The sequence below is a fragment of the Heteronotia binoei genome, chromosome 4 (genome assembly GCF_032191835.1).
Source record: "Heteronotia binoei isolate CCM8104 ecotype False Entrance Well chromosome 4, APGP_CSIRO_Hbin_v1, whole genome shotgun sequence".
Classification (NCBI taxonomy): Eukaryota; Metazoa; Chordata; class Lepidosauria; order Squamata; family Gekkonidae; genus Heteronotia; species Heteronotia binoei.
Window position 1 is genome coordinate 19,697,049 of NC_083226.1, and position 22,476 is coordinate 19,719,524.

The 22,476-nt window shown below is 49.1% G+C and overlaps 2 protein-coding genes across 2 annotated transcripts in view; one reads left to right on the forward strand and one right to left on the reverse strand.

The window, feature by feature from the left end:
* Window positions 1–22,476, forward strand: part of LOC132570344 (solute carrier family 25 member 36-A-like) — a 441,151-nt gene that overhangs the window by 29,765 nt on the left and 388,910 nt on the right. The gene's annotated exons all lie outside the window — the stretch shown is intronic.
* Window positions 1–22,476, reverse strand: part of CLSTN3 (calsyntenin 3) — a 59,198-nt gene that overhangs the window by 7,877 nt on the left and 28,845 nt on the right. Inside the window, exons 6-16 of the mRNA XM_060236895.1 lie at window positions 21,696–21,881; window positions 18,431–18,700; window positions 12,548–12,660; window positions 12,275–12,437; window positions 9,086–9,142; window positions 7,897–8,054; window positions 7,559–7,707; window positions 6,229–6,455; window positions 1,863–2,033; window positions 273–418; window positions 25–160 (exon numbers count right to left, since the gene is read on the reverse strand). Of these exons, the coding sequence (XP_060092878.1) occupies window positions 25–160; window positions 273–418; window positions 1,863–2,033; window positions 6,229–6,455; window positions 7,559–7,707; window positions 7,897–8,054; window positions 9,086–9,142; window positions 12,275–12,437; window positions 12,548–12,660; window positions 18,431–18,700; window positions 21,696–21,881 (1,776 nt within the window). The remainder of the gene's footprint in view (window positions 1–24; window positions 161–272; window positions 419–1,862; window positions 2,034–6,228; window positions 6,456–7,558; window positions 7,708–7,896; window positions 8,055–9,085; window positions 9,143–12,274; window positions 12,438–12,547; window positions 12,661–18,430; window positions 18,701–21,695; window positions 21,882–22,476) is intronic.

Here is a 22,476-nt window from a genome sequence, read left to right on the forward strand (position 1 = left end):
TTGGCCCTGTCAGTGGGTACATACTGGAGTTGCGGTGGACATTAACCAGGCTGTGGCCAGAAAGTTCTTGTGGGAGGTGGTGGCCGCGGTGCATGAACTGTTGGGAGCTCATGATGTGGTTGGGGTGAGCAACTCGGTTCATGTTGTGGAGGACATTCACCTGAGGAGAGACAATAACACTTTTGAGTTCAGGCAGGTCCAGCTGACCTTGACTGCTACTGGGCTCAGCAAGCTCTGAATTTCCACAAGCGCCCACTGTGACAGGCTTTTACCTCGACAGTGAACTCGTTGCTGGAGTAACGGCCGTTCATCTCGGTGCAGGAAAGGCGGAACTTCCTTTCGTAAAGGGCAGCACCACGGCGGGTGCAGTACGCCACCTGGCGCAGGATCTCTTCATACACAGCGATGCTCTCCACACCTATAGGTGGAAAGAGAAATATCAGGATTGAAAAGAAATAAAAACTGATTCCTAGGCTGGCTGAACAAGGGCCTGGACATGGGATCATAAACTAAGCGCCCAAATCAAGGGGTTCTTAAACTTTATGAACCTATGGGCACCTTTGCAATTCTGAAATAGTGAGGTGGGTGCAGCCACAAAATGGCTGCCACAAGAGATAAAGCCAGCCACAAAATGGCTGCCACAAGAGATAAAGCCAGCCACAAAATGGCTGCTGGAGCTCATCAAACCATTGAGATCCTTGTTTTGTGGTGGCAGCTGCTGCCAAAGCTATGTTCTTTTAAAAAACTGCACAGCCAATCAGAAACCCAGTTGGGCATAAGCCCCACCTGGCTCCTCCAACTTTCTGAGAACATTTGGTGAGCATCAGAAAAGGTACTGGCAGTTGACATGCTGCCCACAGGTACCACGGTGGGGACCCCTGATCTAAATAATGGGAGGGCTTCTAGTGTCCTGACCCCACTGATGGACCTCTTGTTGGAGCCTGTTTTTTTGGCCACTGAGTGACCCAGAGTGTTGGACTAGATGGGCCACTGGCCTGATCCAACATGGCTTCTCTGATGTTCGTATGTTAAATTAATGGGACATATGAATCATGAGTAATTAGATGTCAATGGTTCACATCTCCACTGTGAAGCAACAGCAAATGGGCGACCTGGAATGGAGCAAAGGGAGAGGGAGGGTTAACCCTTTCCCTTGCCACCTCCCCTCAGGTGCTTTCAAGACATCCTCATCTCTCAACCAAGCTTTTACAACCAGACTTGGGAGCAAGAAGAAGAGGGAGTAGCCTGCAGGGAGGGGATGGAAAAAGACCAAACATCAGTGGGTGAAGAAGGAGTTAAGCGCTCATCCCTCCCCCCCCCCCCCACTCCAGATCTCCACTCCCCTAACCTCTTTTGCAGTGAACCTGCAGGAAGGGATGCAAAGGGCTCCCCACAACTGCTCCATGGCTCTCCAGGCACTTTTCTTGAAGCTAAAATCAGTTCCAGCACCGGAGAAAAGCACCTGGGGATACGGACTGCAGTGAAATAGATTTGGAAACTGGAGAGGGTTTAGTATGGTGTCCAGGTGATGCTACTTGATAGATGGGTTTTTGACTGCTCAAGACTTTTAGTCAAGGAGTTTTAATCAGAGGAGAGGGGAGGGGAGAGAAGGGGAGGAGAGGGCAGGGGGAGAGAGAGGGGAGGGGAGAGGAGGGGACAAGAAGGGGAGGAGAGGGGAGAGGACGTTTTTTGCTGACGAACTCAAATCCGGCCACAACTGAGCTTAAACACGAGTATCTGCTGGGGTTGATGGACCAAAGAGTCATCAGTTCGGTGACCAGGACTTTGCAGTGACCAAAGCACTGCTTCACTGTCTCGGGAGAGATGCCAGAAGAAGACAGAGTTGTCCCAAAGGTGCACACCTGTGACCGAGAGGTAGGCTGAGGTGTTGATGAGCTCCAGGCCTCGCTGCTGCAGAGAGGCTCCGTCCAAGAGCAGGTACTCCCTCTCTGGATCTAGGTCTTCTCCAACCAGTGAAATCTCACAACCATCCAGATTATGGACAATCTCGTCGGACATCCGTGTGTCTGCCACTGCGAGGAAGAGAAGGCAGAATCAGAGAAAGACAGAGAGACCTCAGCTACGTATGACACTGAGGGGCATGGGGGGGCCCAATTCTGATCACGACTGTGACACAAGGAAAGGCAGCGTTGAGCCTTTCCCCCATGCAGTAGCTAGAGGGAATGTGCTATTGTGTCCATTAGGGGAACATGGCTATATCTTGGCTGCCAGATCGGCAAAGAATGCCCTAAATCAAGTCACCATAAATTTTATTTCTGAGTTTAAAGTGCATTTAGATGAGGATTTAATGAAAAGCAGGTACATTTCAGATTAATATTCCACCCTCTCAATAATGGGAACTCATCTGTTTTGAAGCGTTCAAAACTGTTATGCTAATAAAGAGTACTGTTGCTTTCACACATGCTGGACAATGCACTTTTAGCAATCTTGTGCAACTGGATTTTCCTGTAGAGCAAAGCTTAAGAAAAACTTTGTTGGTCTTAAACAGGGGTGGCCAAACTTATTTAACATAAGAGCCACATAGAATAAATGTCAGGTGTTTGAGAGATGCAAGGAAGGAAGGAAGGAAAGTAAGTAGATGGGAAAGGGAGGGAGATGTGAAAAGAAAACAACTTTAAATGCATTCTCCAAGCTGGCCAACAGGATGGTAGGGGCTTCAAGAGTCACATAATATGTGTGAAAGAGCCACATGTGGCTCCCGAGCCTCAGTTTGGCCACTCCTGGTCTTAAAGATGCCACTGGACTCAAATTTTGTTCTGCTGCTTCAGACCAACTTGTAAAACAGGAAAACCCAGTTGCAAGCAATTACTTAAGAACCTTGAAAGTGCATTATGCAATGTGAATGGAAGCAGCTTACATCTGATGCTTGTCCTTCTGGAACTACTACTGTTTTTACCCAAAAGGAAGACTAGGGGTTTTTTCCCCCAGGCATGGCAGCAAGAAAAAGAAGCGCTGGCTGTTTATCCATAATACCGTGACACAATATAATCTTCCTTCACAACTATAGACTGAATGAAAGGGGTATGCCCTACAGTCAACAACATCCAACAGCATCAGCAAGGGACAGAGGATCACAGGTGGTAACTTCTGTGTAAAAATCAGGGTATGACAAGAACAGAAGAGTATCCTTATTGTTATCTTTGAAGCCTCAGAGAGTTGGCAGCTCTATAAAGGAACCCTGGGATCCCTGCATCTCAGCACCATCCCTAAATTATCCTTCCCAGAATTCTTTGGAGGATGCCGCCATGAAAGTGAACCAGATGGGGCCGTGGCTCAGAGGAAGAGCCTCTGCTTGGCATCCAGAAGGTCCCGGGTTCAATCCCTGGCATCTCCAGCTGAAAGGACTAGGGAGGAGGCGATATGAAAGACCTCTGCCTGAGACCCTGGAGAGCTGCTGCTAGTATGAGTAGACAATACTAACCTTGACAGACAGATGGTCTGATTCAATATAAGACAGCTTCATGTCTGATTTAGTATAAGGCACCTTTAGGGGATGGTATTTGTGAATTTCCTGCATTGTGCAGGGGGTTGGAGGTGCCTTCAAACTCTATGATTCTAAGTGTGTTCAGGTAAACAACAACAGATGTCCTTGCATAAGGAGGGTGTGTGAGAATGTAAGAACCTGTCTTTACATTATGCCCCTGTACAGCGTTTAGATCAGGGGCGTTGAACTCATTTGTTATGAGCGCCAGATCGGACATACCTGAGACCTTTTCAGTAATGGCCATGTGTGTCATAAAATGTAATACCAGGTAGCAGAGATATAAACTTTATAAAAGACTCAGACAAACACAAAACATGCATTAGCGCTCATTAGTCTTAAAGGTGCTTTCTTTGTATCTCTCCCATGTGATCCAAGGCACTGGGCAAAGGAAGCTCTGGCTCTTTCCTTCCTTCTCCAGGCGACCAGGAGGAGCTTCAGCCGACAGAAAGAAGAGAGGCTCGGCTCAGTAGCTCTGCTGTGCGATTCAGAGAGCCTGGCAAAGCAAGCTATTCCTCTCCTCCGAGAGAGGCGCCTCAAACAATGGAGAAAATAGAGGTTTTGCTCTGTAGCTCCTGTGCGATTGAGCAAACCTGCCAAAGCAAGCTGTGATGCAGAAGGACGCAAAAGAGAGGAAGAAGGAAGCAGATGACAGCCAGTTGCTCAAGGGCCTGTTAGGAATCCTCTGGGGGCCTAATTCAGACCTTGGGCTGCATGATTGACATCCCTGGCTTAGGAGTTAGAACACTCAATGAGTGTTATTTACTTTGTAATATTTGTTCTCAGCCTTGCAAAAAAAACAAGGTGAGATTTGGCTCAAGGATGGAGCATTGCTTTACTGGAACCCATGCCAGAGCCAGTTTGGTGTAGTAGTCAAGTGCACGGACTCTCATCTGGGAGAACCAGGTTTGATTCCCCACTCCTCTGCTAGAACGGCCTTGGGTCTGTCATAGCTCTCGTAGGAGTTGTCCTTGAAAGGGCAGCTCCTGGGAGAGCTCTCTCAGCCCCACCCACCTCACAGGGTGTCTGTTGTGGGGGAGGAAGGGAAAGGAGATTGTTGGCTGCTCTAAGTCTCTGTCCTTGAAAGGGTAGCTCCTGGGAGAACTCTCTCAGCCCCACCCACCTCACAGGGTGTCTGTTGTGGGGGAGGAAGGGAAAGGAGATTGTTGGCTGCTCTGAGCCTCTGTCCTTGAAAGGGCAGCTCCTGGGAGAGCTCTCTCAGCCCCACCCACCTCACAGGGTGTCTGTTGTGGGGGAGGAAGGGAAAGGAGATTGTTGGCTGCTCTGAGCCTCTGTCCTTGAAAGGGCAGCTCCTGGGAGAGCTCTCTCAGCCCCACCCACCTCACAGGGTGTCTGTTGTGAGGTGAGAAGGGAAAGGGGATTGTTGGCTGCTCTGAGCCTCTGTCCTTGAAAGGGCAGCTCCTGGGAGAGCTCTCTCAGCCCCACCCACCTCACAGGGTGTCTGTTGTGGGGGAGGAAGGGAAAGGAGATTGTTGGCTGCTCTAAGCCTCTGTCCTTGAAAGGGTAGCTCCTGGGAGAGCTCTCTCAGCCCCACCCACCTCACAGGGTGTCTGTTGTGGGGGAAGAAGGGAAAGGAGATTGTTGGCTGCTCTGAGCCTCTGTCCTTGAAAGGGCAGCTCCTGGGAGAGCTCTCTCAGCCCCACCCACCTCACAGGGTGTCTGTTGTGAGGTGAGAAGGGAAAGGGGATTGTTGGCTGCTCTGAGCCTCTGTCCTTGAAAGGGCAGCTCCTGGGAGAGCTCTCTCAGCCCCACCCACCTCACAGGGTGTCTGTTGTGGGGGAGGAAGGGAAAGGAGATTGTTGGCTGCTCTGAGCCTCTGTCCTTGAAAGGGCAGCTCCTGGGAGAGCTCTCTCAGCCCCACCCACCTCACAGGGTGTCTGTTGTGGGGGAGGAAGGGAAAGGAGATTGTTGGCTGCTCTAAGCCTCTGTCCTTGAAAGGGCAGCTCCTGGGAGAGCTCTCTCAGCCCCACCCACCTCACAGGGTGTCTGTTGTGGGGGAAGAAGGGAAAGGAGATTGTTGGCTGCTCTGAGCCTCTGTCCTTGAAAGGGCAGCTCCTGGGAGAGCTCTCTCAGCCCCACCCACCTCACAGGGTGTCTGTTGTGGGGGAGGAAGGGAAAGGAGATTGTTGGCTGCTCTAAGTCTCTGTCCTTGAAAGGGTAGCTCCTGGGAGAGCTCTCTCAGCCCCACCCACCTCACAGGGTGTCTGTTGTGGGGGAAGAAGGGAAAGGAGATTGTTGGCTGCTCTAAGCCTCTGTCCTTGAAAGGGCAGCTCCTGGGAGAGCTCTCTCAGCCCCACCCACCTCACAGGGTGTCTGTTGTGGGGGAAGAAGGGAAAGGAGATTGTTGGCTGCTCTGAGCCTCTGTCCTTGAAAGGGCAGCTCCTGGGAGAGCTCTCTCAGCCCCACCCACCTCACAGGGTGTCTGTTGTGGGGGAGGAAGGGAAAGGAGATTGTTGGCTGCTCTGAGCCTCTGTCCTTGAAAGGGCAGCTCCTGGGAGAGCTCTCTCAGCCCCACCCACCTCACAGGGTGTCTGTGGGGGGGAGGGAAGTAAAGGAAATTGTGACCGCTCTGAGAGACAGATTCAGAGTGAAGGGTGGGATATAAATCCAATATCATCATCATCATCTTCTTCTTCCTCCTCCTCCATTCTCCATCCCATCCCTGCCCACAGGCCACAAGTTCTCCTTCCAAGCGCCTCGCTTACCTGTGCCATGCCAACTCTCATCCTTCTTGGCCTCCACCTGGTGCGAGATGGAGCAAGAGATCTGGAGGTCCGGGAAGAGAGGGACCCCCTCGGGGCCTTCGAAGTCGGAGGCAGGCCGGGCAAAGTGGGAGCTGCCACTCAGCAGGATCTGAGGAGCGTCGGGCTGAAGCACCACCACGTAGCCTTCCACATCTGGGATGGAGACGCAGGATTCCTCGCTGAAGCACCTGATGGAAGAAAGCAACCAAGAGAATCACCGCTGGCCCAGGCTTGGAGAAAGGCAGGTGTCTCCCTTTTGTTACAGAAACAGAGAAAGAGAGAATCACCGCTGGCCCAGTCTTGGAAGGAGCCCAGTAAACTCATGGCAAAGATCAGATGCAAACTGGGGACATCCTGAATGCCATTTCCACAGGAAGCTCATATGGGCCAGGAAGTACAACACTGTTCAACAGCCAGAGATTCCACCATCACAAAGGGAGTGAGAGATGTGATACAGGCAAAAAAAAAATTAAGGGGGCGGGGATGAACTTTCAAGAGTCAACGATTCATCTGTCAGAGGAGCAGGAGGAGAAGAAGGAGGAGGAGAACTGGATTTATACCCTGCCTTTCGCTCAAGAGACTCAGAGTGGTTTACAGTGGCTTACGATCTCCCTTCTCTTCCTCTCCCTACAACAGACAACCTGTGAGGTAGGCAGGGCTGAGAAAGCTCTGAGAGAACTGCTCTTGTGAAAATAGCTCTGAGACAACCTGTGACTGACCAAAGGTCACCCAGCTGGCTGCACGTGGAGGGGAATCATAACCAGTTCTCCAGATTAGAGCCCCCTGCTCTTAACCACTACACCACACTGGCTCCCTCTCTCTCTGACTCTCAAAAGCTCATATCCTGAAAATTCCGTTGGTCTCTTAAGGAGCTCCTTGACTTGTTCTACTGCAGACCAACATGGCTCCCCTCTGAAACAACCAGTCTTTTGTGGCAGTCTGTCCAAGAACCTTAGAGCAACATGTAAAAGAAGATGATACTGGATTTATATCCCGCCCTCCACTCCAAATCTCAAGAGTCTCAGAGCGGCCTACAATCTCCTTTACCTTCCTCCCCCACAACAGACACTCTGTGAGGTGGGTGGGGCTGAGAGGACTCTCCCTTTTAAGGACTTGTGAGAGTTATGGCTGACCCAAGACCATTCCAGCAGCTGCATGTGGAGGAGTGGGGAATCAAACCCGGTTCTCTCAGATAAGAGTCTGTGCACTTAACCACTACACCAAACTGGCTCTCTAGTCCTGTGGCACAAGAACAGGCAGGTAATGATGCCACTGAAGTGGTGTTACTTACTTAACTGTCGTGGTTAACTTGAGGGGCCGAACCCCTGGAGTAGCAAAGCGCAGCGAGTTCATGTAAGCCACGTGCTGGATGGCATGGTTGAAGGTTTCGACATCATCCCCTTCCAAGGTGAGAAGAGACTGGGAAGGGTTGACATGAACCTGTCAGGAAAGAAAGCTGAGGTAAAGTTTGTGGCGAGGCCTAAGCTCAGCGGCCAAGAGACAGACAGGAGAACAAAAGGAGATTCTGAGGTAGGCAGGAACAGCCACAATCCCAAGGAGCAAAGCCAAGGTGCTAGCAGGAGAAAGGGAGGCCATGCCGGCAGAGGGCAGGGTGGGGGGAGGGTGTACCTTCATCCCTTTGCCCAGGCTGTCAAAGTCACTGTAGTCCAGCCCCTCGCGACAGGCATAGAGGCACTCGATCACCTCACGACTCTCCAGGCTGCCGGGGCGTGCCGTGAAGCCAGCCAGGTAACCGTGGAAGTAGTGGTGGATCGGCAGAGGGTCTCCTGTGGCGATACAGGAGGGGGGATGGTGTGAGAGACAGGTGAAGTGAAAAGGGGAGGAAAGAACAAAACAATGGCAGGGGAGATAAAGAATGTGGGCGGCGGGAGAGGCAGAGAAAGAAGGAAGCAGGGGAAGAAAGACTTGGATGTGCAGCCAGCCAAAAACAAAGGCAGTGGCACAGATGGCGGAAGACGTGAGGGAAGCGCGCAGGCCCCACACATCTTTGCAATTTCTGTAAGGGTTTCTAAGAAGAAAGAAGTCTTCAAAAGACAATCTGGGAAAAAGCAACCATGACAGGCAACACTCCTTCTAAGCTGTGGAGTCTTGTGAGCAAAAATTCTACTTCGTGAGGTACCGGCATTAAAGCTGCAAGCTCCTGCATAAATTAGTTTGCTCTGGGGCCATCCTTCCTGAGCTAAGACAAAAATGTGTGAGCCGGAGGTTAAAAAACTGTGAGCTAGCTCTCATTAACTCAGCTTACATAAGAACATAAGGGAAGCAATGTTGAATTAGGCCAGCAGCCCATTTAGTCCAACACTTTGTGTCCCAGCTGCCAAAAAACCAGGGCCATCAGGAGGTTTATCAGTGGGGCCAGGACACTAGAGGCCCTCCCACTGTGCCCTTCCCAAGTATCAAGAATAGAGCGTCACTGCCCCAGACAGAGAGTTCCAACAATACGCTGTGGCTAATAGCCACTGATGGACCTCTGCTCCAGATGTTTATCCAATTCCCTCTTGAAGCTGTCTACACTTGCTTAAAGGGGATACTGATGACAGGCAAATGACAGGATGCCCCAAAAGGTCACAACTTCTTGACACCCCCTCAAGTCCGGCTTCGATGGAAATATCAACCACATTTCTGTCTCAGCTTCCCAGATTCTACCACCACCCGGGTCCAGAGAAAGCCAAACTGCCGAGTTATCCAGGCGCCAAGACTTTTCCCCATTGGTGAAGAAGGGAGGGTCACATGGGAGAAATGTCATGCTTGAAGAGGGGATGAGGAAGATGGTCCGTGAAGGCGGGCAGCTCCGTACCTGGGCCCGCCTCTGTGGAGTTGTCGCTCCCTTTCGTTTTGTCCTTGTTTTTCTCCTCTGCAAACAAGCGAGAACAAAAGGGGATTAAATCTGGAGCATTGAACAAGAGTCGCTAGCCAGCCGAGGAAGACAAGACGGCACTCCGGGGTTATCAAGCTGCGGGGTGTTCGTTCCCACATGCCGGCTCATTAGCAAAGGAGGCAGCCAGGCAGTCACAGCTCAGAGGCCCCCTTTGAGCCGGGAAATAAAACGCAGGACTTTAATTACCGTCTGGCACCCCAGGGCTGAAGGCAGCAAGGACGAAGCCTGCTTTCCAAGCTGGGTTTCCTGGAAACCGGAAACCTATTTCCCTATCCAGGTGTTCACAGGCTGTGTGCAGCCAGTCGACAGCCTGCGCGTTTTTCTTGATTAGTTTGAAATTGCACATAATTGCAGTGCACGCTATTACTTCCTGCATTTCACACTGCATTGGCCTTCCTGTTTGTTTTCAAACCTCCAACAACAAAAAAACACGGGAGTGCAGCAAGAAATCCATGCACGGCCTCTGAAGAATTTGTCACCTACAGTGTGTCTCTTTTTGGCTTGGCTGCTAGAAAAATCAGAGCCAAAATTGCCTCCTTAGATTAGCTGACTTTATTCTAGACGTCTATAATTTCATTGCATATTGATATTTACCATAAATGGGTTCACTGGATTTGCAACATTTTTAATTTAACTGTTTAGATATTGTCTCAGCATTATGGTGTTATAATATCTTGGCAGTTTAAACCTAAATGTTTGTGTTTTAGCATTTTAGTAATTCATTTACGGTTGTAATTGTTGCATTGGACCCCATGTAACCCATCGGTCTGTTTATTGGACTGTTTTTGTATGATTATTTCTTATGATATCGTGTTTAATCTTCAATTGTGACGGCCAATGGCAACAGACAATAAATCTTTTCTACTTTCTATTCTGAAGAAATGGGCCCCAGCCCATTAAAATAATTTACCATCGAGTCACAGCCGACTTATGGTGACCCCTGAGCCGGATTAACAATTAGGCCAAATAGGCACTGGCCTAGGGGCCCCCATGCCTTTAGGGGCTCCGGGCCAGCTCCCCCACCCCTCCACCCGGTTTCCCCCCTGCTTGCAGCCCTCCCAGTCCGCATGCGCAGCCAGCAACTGAGCCGTTCTTTGCCTGATGAGGCTACTGCTGGTGTTGTCGCCAAGTTTACCTCTCACTGCCTCTCCCCTGCAGCTTAGTAAAAGAGGCTTTTAAGAAGGTGCCTGTAGGCTGCAGTGGGGGGCTGTGGGCAGTGGGGCAGGAGCTCAGACTCTGAGGTAATTTGCAAGGGTTCCCCAAGATTTCAACTGCCTGGGGGCCTCCCCAGGGTTTAATCTGGCACTGAACAGTTTTCGAGGCAAGAGATATTCACAGGTGGTTCGCCATTGCCATCCTCTGCATAGCAACACCCAGGGCTTTTCTTTTGTAGGAAAAAACCCAGCATGAACTCATTTGCATATTAGGCCACACCTCCTGGTGCCAAGCCAGCCGGAACTGCGTTCCTGAGAATCCTGCTAAAAAAAAAAAGCCCTGCAACATTGAATTTTTCTGGTAGTCTCCCATCCAAGTACTAACCAGGACTGAGCCCTCCTTAGCCTCCCGGATTGAATGAAATTGGACTAGCCTAGGCCATCCAGGTCAAGCCATGAAAACTCACACTGGAATAAAATGAGTTTGTCTCCAAGGAGCCATGAGATTGCTGCTTATTTGGACCAGACCTATGTGTCTCTAGGCCAAGTTCAGCGTTCTGACTGCAGCCTGGGACCCATCTGTCTAAAGAGTGAATGCACCCATAAAATTCTCCCCCGTGGTTTAAGACCACGATTGAGAAGCCTAGCTTCAAATTCCACCTTGAAGGGAGATCAGGTTTTCTGCCACTCACAGCAGGGCCTTTTCAGTGGTTGCCCCAGAGCACTGGCAAGCCAACAATTCCCGACTCCAGGTTGAGAACTCCCTGGATATTTCGGGGGGGGGGGGGGCGGTGTGTGGAGGCTCAGGGGGATGGAGTTTGAGAAGGGGAGGGAACTCAGCAGGGGTGACATAAAGTCCACCATCCAGGCTGCCATTTCCTCCAAGGAACAAATCTCTATAGCCTCAGGATTAGCTGTAATTCCTGGAGATCTCCAAATGACTCCTGGAGGTTGGCTATCCTAGGCATGCCCTCCCACTGAAATGCATTCAGCTCCATGTCTATATACACCCCAGAGGAAAACAAGAGATTTTTTTGCTCATGTTTCCCCTTCGAAGAACTATTTCCTGGAGTCCTGACCACTTATCTTCAATAATTGCTTTCTATAAATTAGGTGTCATGTCAGAGGTGGAATTCTAGCAGGAGCTCCTTTGCATATTAGGCCACACACCCCTGATGTAACCAATCCACCAAGAGCTTACAAAAAAGAGCCTTGTAAGCTCTTGGAGGACTGGCTACTTCATATGCAAAGGAGCTCCTGCTAGGATTCCACCTCTGGGTGTCATCAGATATCTTCTGATTTACGGAGATTCTACGCTTTATTGGTTTCCAAAACATTCTTATCATGGACAGCCTTTATCAGGCCTGGCAAAATGAAGACTACGGCTTCCTTTACTGAGCCTTTACCTAAGAGCCAATGTTAGCTTGACCTAAAATGATACTTGCCATATTGTTTGGATTACTTTATTGCTGTTTCTGCTGAGCTAATTCTGTTATATACTCGTTTGATATTTCCTTTTAAGGCTATCTTGGAAATCTCACAAGTGAATTTATAAATGTTTCAAGAATAGAAAAGTAAAGAATGTTTACACTTTTTCACATCTAAGCAGTGTTCCCTCTAAGCTGAGTTAGGGTGAGCTAGCTCAGAGTTTTTTAGCCTCCGGCTCACACATTGTTGTCTTAGCTCAGGGAGAATGGCCCTGGAGCAAGCTAATTTATGCAGTAGCTCACAACTTTTAATGCCAGTAGCTTACAACATAGAATTTTTGTTCACAAGACTCCACAGCTTAGAGAGAGTATTGCTTCTAAGCAGGAACTTTATTTGTGTAGCAGGGACTCCTTTGCATATTAGGCCGCACCCCTCTGATGTAGCCCATCCTCCTGGAGTTTACAGAGGATTCCGATCCAGTGATCACCCCCCCTCATCTTTATATAATCTGTGGACAAACCCTCACCAGCCCAGCAAGCGCCGATCATGAGAGAAGACTCTCGCCTCGGAGGGTGGATGAGGCCATTGTCGTGGATGAGAGCAGGGTCGTAAGAGACGCCGTCCACGTAAAGCGTCACGGTGGGGAACTCCAAGTTGAGGGCGTAATGGTGCCATTCGTCATCGCAGACCTGCAGCAGGCGGAAAAGAAAGGACCCAACTTTCACTGTCATGCAAAGAGCAAGAAAGAGGCGTACGAAAAAGAGGATAAGGAAAGCGCTCTTTCCCCCCTTTCCCTCACCTGTTCCAGTTTCCAGAGGAACTTCACAGGCCTCGCACTCTCCAGCAGCGGCCAGTAGAGGAAGGCGATGCGGCAGCCGTGCACAGCCAAGGAATAATGGGAGTATCCGTCCTCTGCGGAAAAACAGAGAAGGGACGTTGCAGGAACATAAGAGACGCCATGTTGGATCAGGCCAGTGGACCATCTAGTTCAACACTCTGTGTCACACTGGCCAAAAAAATCCCCAAGTGCCATCAAGAGGTCCACCAGTGGGGCTAGAAGCCCTTCCACTGTGCCCCCTCCCAAGCACAAGAATACAAAGCATCACTGCCCCAGACAGAGAGTTCCAACAATACATTGTGGCTAATAACCACTGATGGACCTCTGCTCCATATGTTTATTCATATGTTTAACCTTCTGTGGCAGTGAATTCCACATGTTAATCACCCTTTGGGTGAAGGACTTCCTTTTATCCGTTCTAACCCGTCTGCTCAGCAATTTCATTGAGTGTCCATGAGTTCTTGTATTGCGAGAAAGGGAGAAAAGGACTTCTTTCTCTACCTTCTCTATCCCGTGCATAATCTTGTAAACCTCTACCACGTCACCCCTCAGTCGACATTGCTCCATGCTAAAGAGCCCCAAGCGTTTTATCCTGCTGCTTCATGAAGCAGCAGCAGAGGCCTGACCTAGTATACTTCTCATAAAGTCCAGACACAACCCCTGTTTCTGAAATCTGTTCCTGGTAGAACACTGTCCTTGTTTTGCTCCATCTTTGCTTCTTCGTGGAGATTCTGGGGACGACATTTCTTAAAAATAAAAATGTGCATTGACTCCCTCCTTTTAGTCTCTGGGAGACAAATCTCTAAAGTGGCATGGAAAAACAGATTTATCTCGGCTTTTGTTATTGTGCACGTCGATACACACGAGGACCCAAAATGCCAGCGTACTGCTTCCCTTCCACACCCACGCCTACCTCAAAGCCAGATGCTAAACGTTGCTGAATAGGCCTGATTTGCAGGCATTCTAGAATAAACCCTGCCACATCTGTTGTGGGATTAAGCATTCTAAACTCTTATCCACAGAATATACTGTGCAACTGGCTGTGTACTTGTGAAGCAAACCAGAAGGTTGTGAGAAAAGGGATTCATTTATTTATTTGACTGCTCACGCTCCGTCTTTCCCTTGCGGATCAAGACAGCTTGCAATTCCGAGATCACAATCCCCAAAATTGAAAATATACAGAAGACTGCAAAGCTCCATTTCCCCCCCCTCCCATGAAAACACCTCCAAAGTTTGACTTAAGCAAGAGGAACCTTTCCTGATAGGATTGCCAGTTCTGGGTTGGGAAATACCTGGAGATTTGGGGGGGCTAAAGCCTGAGAAAGGTGGGGTTTGAGGAGGGGTTTGAGCAGGGTCCAATGCCATAGAGTTCACCTGCCAAAGCAGCCATTTTCTCCAGGGGAGCTGATCTCTGACGCCTGGAGACCAATTGCAATAGCAGATCTGCAGCAACTACCTGGAGTTAAAGAGATCTGCAACCACTACCTGGAGTTAACGAGACATTGTCTACACAGAGTCCTGGAAAATTGGCTACTGTAATTTTTGTAATAATATGGCAAAATGGTCTGATTAATTCATACTGTTGACGTTAGATATTTATTGTTCTGTACTGCATTTATGTATGTGGATATCCGTGTGAAGTTCATTGCCCCTTTGCTTCAATCTTAGCTCAGACATTCAGATAAAGAAAGCAGAGTCTTCTGAAAGGGACTAACTCTCAAACAACTATTAACCGTGCAAAATTCTTCGCAGCTGTTTACAGAATATGCCAGAGATTCACAGCGACAAGTTGATTTATTTTATTTCAGGGCGAAATAGAATTTTTATCGAGTTTTATATTATTTCCCTTGATTGATACTTCTTTGTTTTATTCTGATCTATGATCGTAATAAGAACTTAAGAGAAGTCATGTCGGATCAGGCCAATGGCCCATTCAATCCAACACTCTGTGTCACACAGCGACCAAAAAAACCCAGGTGCCATCAGGAGGTCCATCAACAGGGCCAGGACACTAGGAGTCCTCACACTGCTGCCCCTCCCAAGGATGAAATATATTTATATATCAATAAATATATTGATTGATTTATACAGCATTTATAAATTGCATATTTTGCATTCACATGTTGTGTAATTTGCATTGCAATTTCGGTGAACGTTGTTTCCATCGCCATTTACACCAAAGCCTGTCAGAGTTCACTACTACCTGGAGTTTGGCAACCCTACTTTCTGACTTGACCCCGGGTCTGAACCTAGCCCTTTCACAGGGTGATTTCACACCCAGTTCACATCACCAAGGGATCCTCCCTGCTTATTCTACAAGCCAGGCTTCATGTAGGCCGCATACCAAAGAGACTTCACCTTCCAGAGCAACCTCTTCCACTCGCTGTGTCCCCTAGACACATCCCTTTTGGATCACTCCAAGGAGACAACAACCCTACCACTCCCCATTGTCCTTTATCATGCAGTGTTGCTATGACAACATCAGCAGTACCATCTGGCCCTCCTCTCTTCAGCCTTGTTTGGCTCTCTGAGGCCTGTGCCTTGGCTTGGGAGCTGCTCTCCCTCACCCAACTGTGCCAGGTAACGTCACAGTCACAGGTCTCTGAGCCCCATACGCGCTCTTTCTCTCTTGAGACTGTCAGGCCTTTCCTCAGAGTTGTGGACATGGGATAAGATAGGAAAGGCCGTAAGCCCACATGACTTTTTGCGAACCTGCCAGCTTAGAGCCAATGTTCCCTCTAAGCTGGTGAGTCTTGTAAGCAAAAATTCTACTTTGTGAGCTGCTGACATTAAAGTTGTGAGCTACTGCATAAATTATTGTGCTCTGGGGTCATCCTTCCTGAGCCAAGACAAAAATGTGCGAGCTGGAGGCTAAAAATCTGTGAGCTAGCTCACATTAACTCAGCTTAGAGGGAACACTGCTGACAACCTACAGATGCAAGACAACTGAGTCACTCTGCTAAAAGTGTGGATACAGGAACGGGACTAAAAAGAATGTGGAAGATTCCCCGATGAAGCTGCACGTGAAATGTGTAGAACAGGGCTTTTTTTTGTACCAGGAATTCCTTTGCATACCCCGATGTAGCCAATCCTTCTAGAGCTTACAGCAGGCCCTGTAAAAAGAGCCCAGTAAACTCTTGGGAGGATTGGCTAATTCAGGGGTGTGTGGCCTAATATGCAAAGGAGTTCCTGCCACAAAAATATCCTTGGTGTACAAGTTATACAATCATTAAAGAGTCTTTTCCTTTGCACCTTTTGTTTTTTCTTCTTTGTTTTGCCCTGGTGCGACCCTCTTCTTCAAAACAACAACCAAGTAAGCCTTAAAAAAACTACAGTACCTACTAACCTGGAGAAAATGCTCGGAACCAGCAAGCAATTGTTCCCTAACCAGTTCTACACAGAGGGCATGTCTACGCTCCACAGTTATGAAAGAAAGCCACAACACTGTCACCTGGCACAAAGGTCGGCTTCCTGAGAAGCCCAGGAAGTTGTTGAAGGCTTTCACAGCTGGAATCCATTGGTGGTTGTCAGGGCTGGGATTCTAGCAGGAGCTTCTTTTCATATTAGGCCACACACCCCTGATGTAGCCAATCCTCCAAGAGCTCACCAAAAAGAGCCTTGCAAGCTCTTGGAGGATTGGCTACATCAGGGGTGTGTGGCCTAATACGCAAAGGAGCTCCTGCTAGAATTCCACCTCCGGGTGTTGTAGATTTTCCAGGCTGTGTGGCTGTGCTCTTGGCATTGTGAAACCTGATGTTTCGCCAGCAACTTTGACCCAGAGAGAACTCCAGTTTTCTGGGTTACACTTCTGAGGATGTCGGTTACACTTGCTTGGAAAACGTCAGGTCTCACAATGCCAAGAGCACGGCCTCACAGCCCGGAAAATCTACAACAACCAATCCCAGGTTTGTTTGTTGTTGTTGAACAATTTAATTTCTAGCTCAAATAGCTTTGGGGATAGACACGACCACGTGCAAGCAATGTCTACCGATGTCTCCGAAGATGGGGGGGTTTGGGGGGTGGGGTCTGGGTGGTCTTCAAAGCCCTGCGCAACTCCTCGCATCTCCCCATGACCGGCAAAAGCAGAATTAAACCAATAAACAACAAAAGAGAATCACAACGCTTTGCTTTTATTGGCAGGGGGCTTTATTTTGGGCGTAGCACACACATAGAACAGCATCTGCAAGAATCTACCAACAGCTCTTCCTTTACTTATGTAGTTTGGTGTAGTTAAGTATGTGGATTCTTATCCGGGAGAACCGGGTTTGATTCCCCACTCCTCTACTTGCACCTGCTGGAATGGCCTTGGGTTAGCCATAGCCCTGGCAGAGGTTGTCCTTGAAAGGGCAGCTGCTGGGAGAGCCCTCTCCAGCCCCACCCACCTCACAGGGTGTCTGTTGTGGGGGAGGAAGGTAAAGGAGATTGTGAGCTGCTCTGAGACTCTTCGGAGTGGAGGGCGGGATATAAATCCAATATCTTCATCTACCTCACAGGGTGTCTGTTGTGGGGGAGGAAGGGAAAGGAGATTGTGAGCCGCTCTGAGACTCTTCGGAGTGGAGGGCGGGATATAAATCCAATAACTTCAATATCTTCTAGTTAAGAAGCCCTAATGAAAAGTGGAGCTCTAAATGCTTCCCCGGCTAAACTTAAAAGCCTTTTCTAAGCACGCGGTGCCAGGTACGCCTCCGACTTGTGGAATCTGCTCTCCTTTAAAAGGGCCCCATCTGTTTTTGCAGAATAATCAGCAGTCTGACAAGATCTCCGAGGTGCAAATGTGGGTCATAATTAGCACTAATTCACAAGTGTAACATCTCACTTGCTTCCACCTGCGAGGGTGTTTCCAACAAGCAGGGCTTTTTTTGGTAGCAGTAACTCCTTTGCATATTAAGTCGCACCCCGCTGATGTAGCCAGTCCTCCTAGAGCAGGGGAAGTCAAACTGTGGCTCAGCAGCCGCATGCGGCTCTTTCCCACATATTGTGTGGCTCCCAAAGCCCCCACCGCCCCGTCATCCAGCTTAGAGAAGGCATTTCTCTCTTTTAAACCGCTTGGAGAATGCGCTTAAAGTTGCTTTCTACCTCACCTTCCCTTCCCCTATCTGTTTGCTTGCCTTCCTGCCTGCCTTCCTTGTCTTGCAGCTCTCAAACATCTGGCGTTCACGTCTTGCAGCTCTCAAACATGACATTTATTCTATGTGACTCTTATGTTAAGCAAGTTTGGCCACCCCTGTCCGAGAGCTTACACTAAGATATGGGATTTATATCCCGCCCTATACGCTATATACGCCCTATAAGAGCAGTCACAATCTCTTCTACCTTCCCCACCACCCCACAACAGATACCCTATGAGATAGGTGGGGCTGAGAGAGCTTTTTACAGCAGCTGCCCTTTTCAAGGACGACTCCTGTGATAGCTATGGCTGACCCGAGGCCATTCCAGCAGGTGCAAGTGGAGGAGTAGGGAACCAAACCTGGCTCTCCCAGGCAAGAGTCCATGCACTTAACCACTATACCAAACTGTACTAAGAGCCCCGTAAGCTCTTGGGGGATTGGCTACATCAGGGGGTGTGGCCTAACATGCAAAGGAGTTGCTGTTACAAACAAAACCCTGCCGACAAGGTGGAACAGTGCAAAAGAGGGTCCCCACGAGATCTTCATTAACTCTTCAATTACCTTTTGAGGTGGAGCTCAGAAATGACAGAGCAGCTGGCCCACCCAGCTGACCCTCGAGCACCCTCCTTTCCGAGAGATCCTCCAAAGCATCACCCCCCCACACCCCAATGACCTCAATCCAGCAACAAGGACAATCTATCCCGCTGCTTGCTCAGGGAAGGGAAAGAGGCCTTACCGCTCTGCATAGTGCTGCAGATGACTGTCTCCTCCTCTCGTTTCCCTTTGCTGGGCGTCACGCCATGTTTCATCCACAGGGAGAGGGTGAAGTGGTCGCTCAGCCCTTCCAGAGCGCCGGTCCCGCTGCCCATCGGCACCTGGGTGGCCTGGCTGCCGTTGAACCAGTAGATCAGACTGCTGTCCTGGCTGTAGTGGACCGAGAGCCGTGCAGTCCAGTTGGCCGTGGGGCTAGGGACGGGCAGGAGGTCGACCTCCCCGGTGGCGGCACCTGTGGGGTGGTGGGAGGAGACCAGAGAAAGGGAAGGGAGAGCAGTCAGACCAATCAGGATGAAGAATGGTGCACCCCTCTCTCTAAACACCAGGTAGGTCAAGACATCTTTGCGTGGCCCGGACCTGGATAGCCCAGGCAAGCCCGATCTCGTCAGATCTCAGAAGCTAAGCAGGGCTGATCCTGGCATGTACTTGTTTAGGAAACCTCCTTGTAATACCAGCAGTTGGGAGATAGAGGCAAACTGTATCAAGTCACCGCTCTGAAAAACGTCCAGGCCCCAGTAGGGGTCAGGCCATATGTGTACCTATTTAGGATTCGGTAGCAGAGATATAAACTTTTTAAAGGGCACAGACAAATATGATTAAAGATTTTTTTTTAAAAAAAAAACTTAAAATAAAACACGCTTAAAACATTAGCACTTGTTGGTCTTAAAAGGTACTTTCCTTGTATTTTTCCCATGGGATCCAGGGAAGGGGAGGAGCCTCAACCAATAGAGAAAATAGATGTTTTGCTCTGTAGCTCCTGTGTGATTGAGCAAGCCTTGCAAAGCAAGTGGTTATGCAGAAGGAAGCAGGAGAGAGGGAGAAGGAAGCAGACAAGAGCCAGTTGCTCGAGGGCCTGATAGGAGCCCTCTGGAGGCCTGATTTGGCCCCCGGGCTGCATGTTTGACACCCCTGTCTTAGAGCTTTGTTATTTTCTATCCCAGTTTCCCTTTCCCTCTAGTAGAAATAAAGTATGATTTTTCTTTTATACAAAAGGCTCTCAATCTCGTTTCGATCCAGCGATCTACCAAACTGAAACTTTAGAAACTGAATTTCAAACAGAAAAATCCTCTAGCAATTTTGGTAGCAGAGGAAACCCTGTGAGGTTGGCGAGGCTGAGAGAAGGTGACAGCCCCGCGCTCCATTTTCAGGCAAGCTTCCATGGCAGAAGTGGGGATTCCTGCTCTGCCGCTCTATCCACTATGCCACACTGGCTTCTGTCTTATGGTGCTTTCACACATGCTAAACAATGCCGTTTCCATCTACTTCAGCCAGTTTGTAAGCAAATTTTGCCATTCCACATGACAAAATCCAGTTGCAAGGCAATGAAACTGGATTGAAAGTGTGTTATTTAGCATGTGTGAAGGCATTAGTGTTTGTTGTGGGAAATCAATCAGTGTGTTTTTTAAAAAAAGGTAAAGGTATTCCCTCGTGCAAGCACCAGTCGTTTCTGACTCTGGGGTGACATCGCATCATGACGTTTTCACGCAGACTTTTTACGGGGTGGTTTGCCGTTGCCTTCCCCAGTCAGCTACACTTTCTCCCAAGCAAGCTGGGTCCTCGTTTTACCGACCTTGGAAGGATGGAAGGCTGTTAACCCGGAGCCGGCTACTTGAACCCAGCTTCCGCCGGGATTGAACTCAGGTCATGAGCAGAGACTCAGACTGCACTGCTGCAGCTTTACCACTCTGCACTACGGGTAAAGGTAGTCCCCTGTGCAAGCACCAGTCATTTTCGACTCTGGGGTGATGTTGCTTTCACGTTTTCACAACAGACTTTTTACGGGGTTGTTTGCCATTGCCTTCCCCAGCCATCTACACTTTCCCCCCAGCAAGCTGGGGACTCATTTTACTGACCTCGGAAGGATGGAAGGCGGAGTCAACCTGGAGCCAGTGTATCTACACTACACTAAATGATGTGTTTTGCAACTGTTTTTTTGCTATTCTTAAACAGTAAAAATCCAGTCGCAAAACATATTATTTAGTGTAGTATGAACACACCCAGTGAGGCATGTTTACCCCTTCCTCTGGTTAACACAGTGACACAAACTACCCCGTTTCCCTGAAAATAAGACCTACCCAAAAAATAAGCCCTAGCAGGATGCATTTGTTAAATATAAGCCCTACCCCAATAATAAGACCTAGTGATGGGCGTGGCTATACAGCGTATCTGCACAGCCACGCCATGCATTTCGGCGCAGAGCGGTAAGGAAGACTGAAATACCTGGAGAGTTATGACAATGTTCCAGAAGATGACTTAACTGTATTTGAATAAATGTAGATTGTTGTATCATACTTAATAAAAAATAAGACATCCCCTGAAAATAAGCCCTAGTGTGTCTTCTTGAGAAAAAACAAATATAAGACAGTGCCTTATTTTCGGGGAAACACGGTACCAGGAAGAGTGCCTATGCAATCTCCATTTACATAGAAAGGAGCATCAGAGTGATCTCAGAGCCTGAATTAAAACTCCCATACATTCCAGAAGGGTTGTGTTCCCAAGGGCCATGCTCCATTAATTAGATTTATCCCCCTTCCCCCACTTGACTTTGCCACATGATAGCATTGCCCCTGACTGGTGAAAGTGAGGAAGTCCAAAGTCTTCCTGGGGGGAAAGGTTATGAACAGGGATCGTTTTGTAGAAAACTAGGGGGTGGAGCTAATTAACTAATTTGCTTATGCCACCCCGCCAAAAGCAAACCGACACAAGAAAGGAGAGCCCCAGGCGAGCGAGGCCTGCTTAGACTGGCTATAGATCCAGCCAGCCCAAGCCGGCCTCACTCACCTGGGGCTCTCCTTGGCCACCCCCCACCACAGTCAAAAGGCCAGTAAGCCACCCACCACCCAAAATCATTTAAGAAGTGGAGAAAGGGTGGTGTGGGCTTCTCCAGGGGTTAACGAGAGCTGCTGGGGGTGTGACAAAGCCCCTGGTGGCTGGCTGGCTGGCTGCCGGCTCTCCTAATCCAGGGATTGTTATGCAGTTGCACCTGCTATTCAATGGACAAGGTAGGTGGGGAGGAGGAGAGAGAACCCTCAGAAAGGTTCAGGAGCTCTGCTCCTGTGAGCTCCTGCTGAATCTGAGGCCTGGTTATGAAGGGAATGACCCCATCACCACCACCACCGGCCACAGTGACAGAGTGTCCTCAAAACCAGCCCCCCTACCGTCTCCCTTTATCCCTTCAGTCCCACCCCCCCCCTCCTACCCAAGCTGGGCAGTAAGAGAATACACACCACAGAGTTTGCGCAGAGACTTCTCCGAGTAATTGTCGCGATCGCAACCTTTGGCCACATGGTTGGTCTGTAACTCCACAGTAGCCTGAATGTTCCACAGGGGCTCATCGCAGGTCTCCAGATGGATGTTGGGGAAAAGCGCAAGGCTGCCGGTTCCGGGAGTGTATTCTATCCTCTTGCTCCAACCTATCAGAGAATTTTTAATAGAGAGTAAATGGGTGTTATGAGCTGGATTTAGACTACATCCAGGTCAAAGCAGCAGACGTGGATTTGGCAAATGTCCCAGAGAATGAGAGGGGTCTGGTCTTCATGAAAACCAATTACCTTTTAACAGAGCTTTTTTAGTAGCAGAAACTCCTTTGCAAATTAGGCCACGCCCCCCACGATGTAACCAATCCTCCTGGAGCTCACAATAGGCCCTGCACTGAGAGCCCTGTAAGCTTCAGAGGGGCGTGGCCTAATATGCAAAGTATTCCTGCTACAAAAAAAGCCCTGCCTTTTAATAATTTATTACATCCCGCCCCCCACTCTTTTTCCAATATCAGGGCAAGATGCACAACCTCTTCTTCCCTTTTTATCCAAGCAATATCTGGGCCACATCAACTTGTCCAAAACACACACTTGAACTTCAAAACTGAAGATGGATTTGAACCCGGGTGTTCCCTGTTTAAGCCTAACAAGCCCTCCCCTACATCACACCAGCTTTTCCGACTTGATTCAGGTCAGGCTCCAAGACCAGCAGCCTTCGTTAGCAGGTGCAAAGAAAATTAACCACAACAGA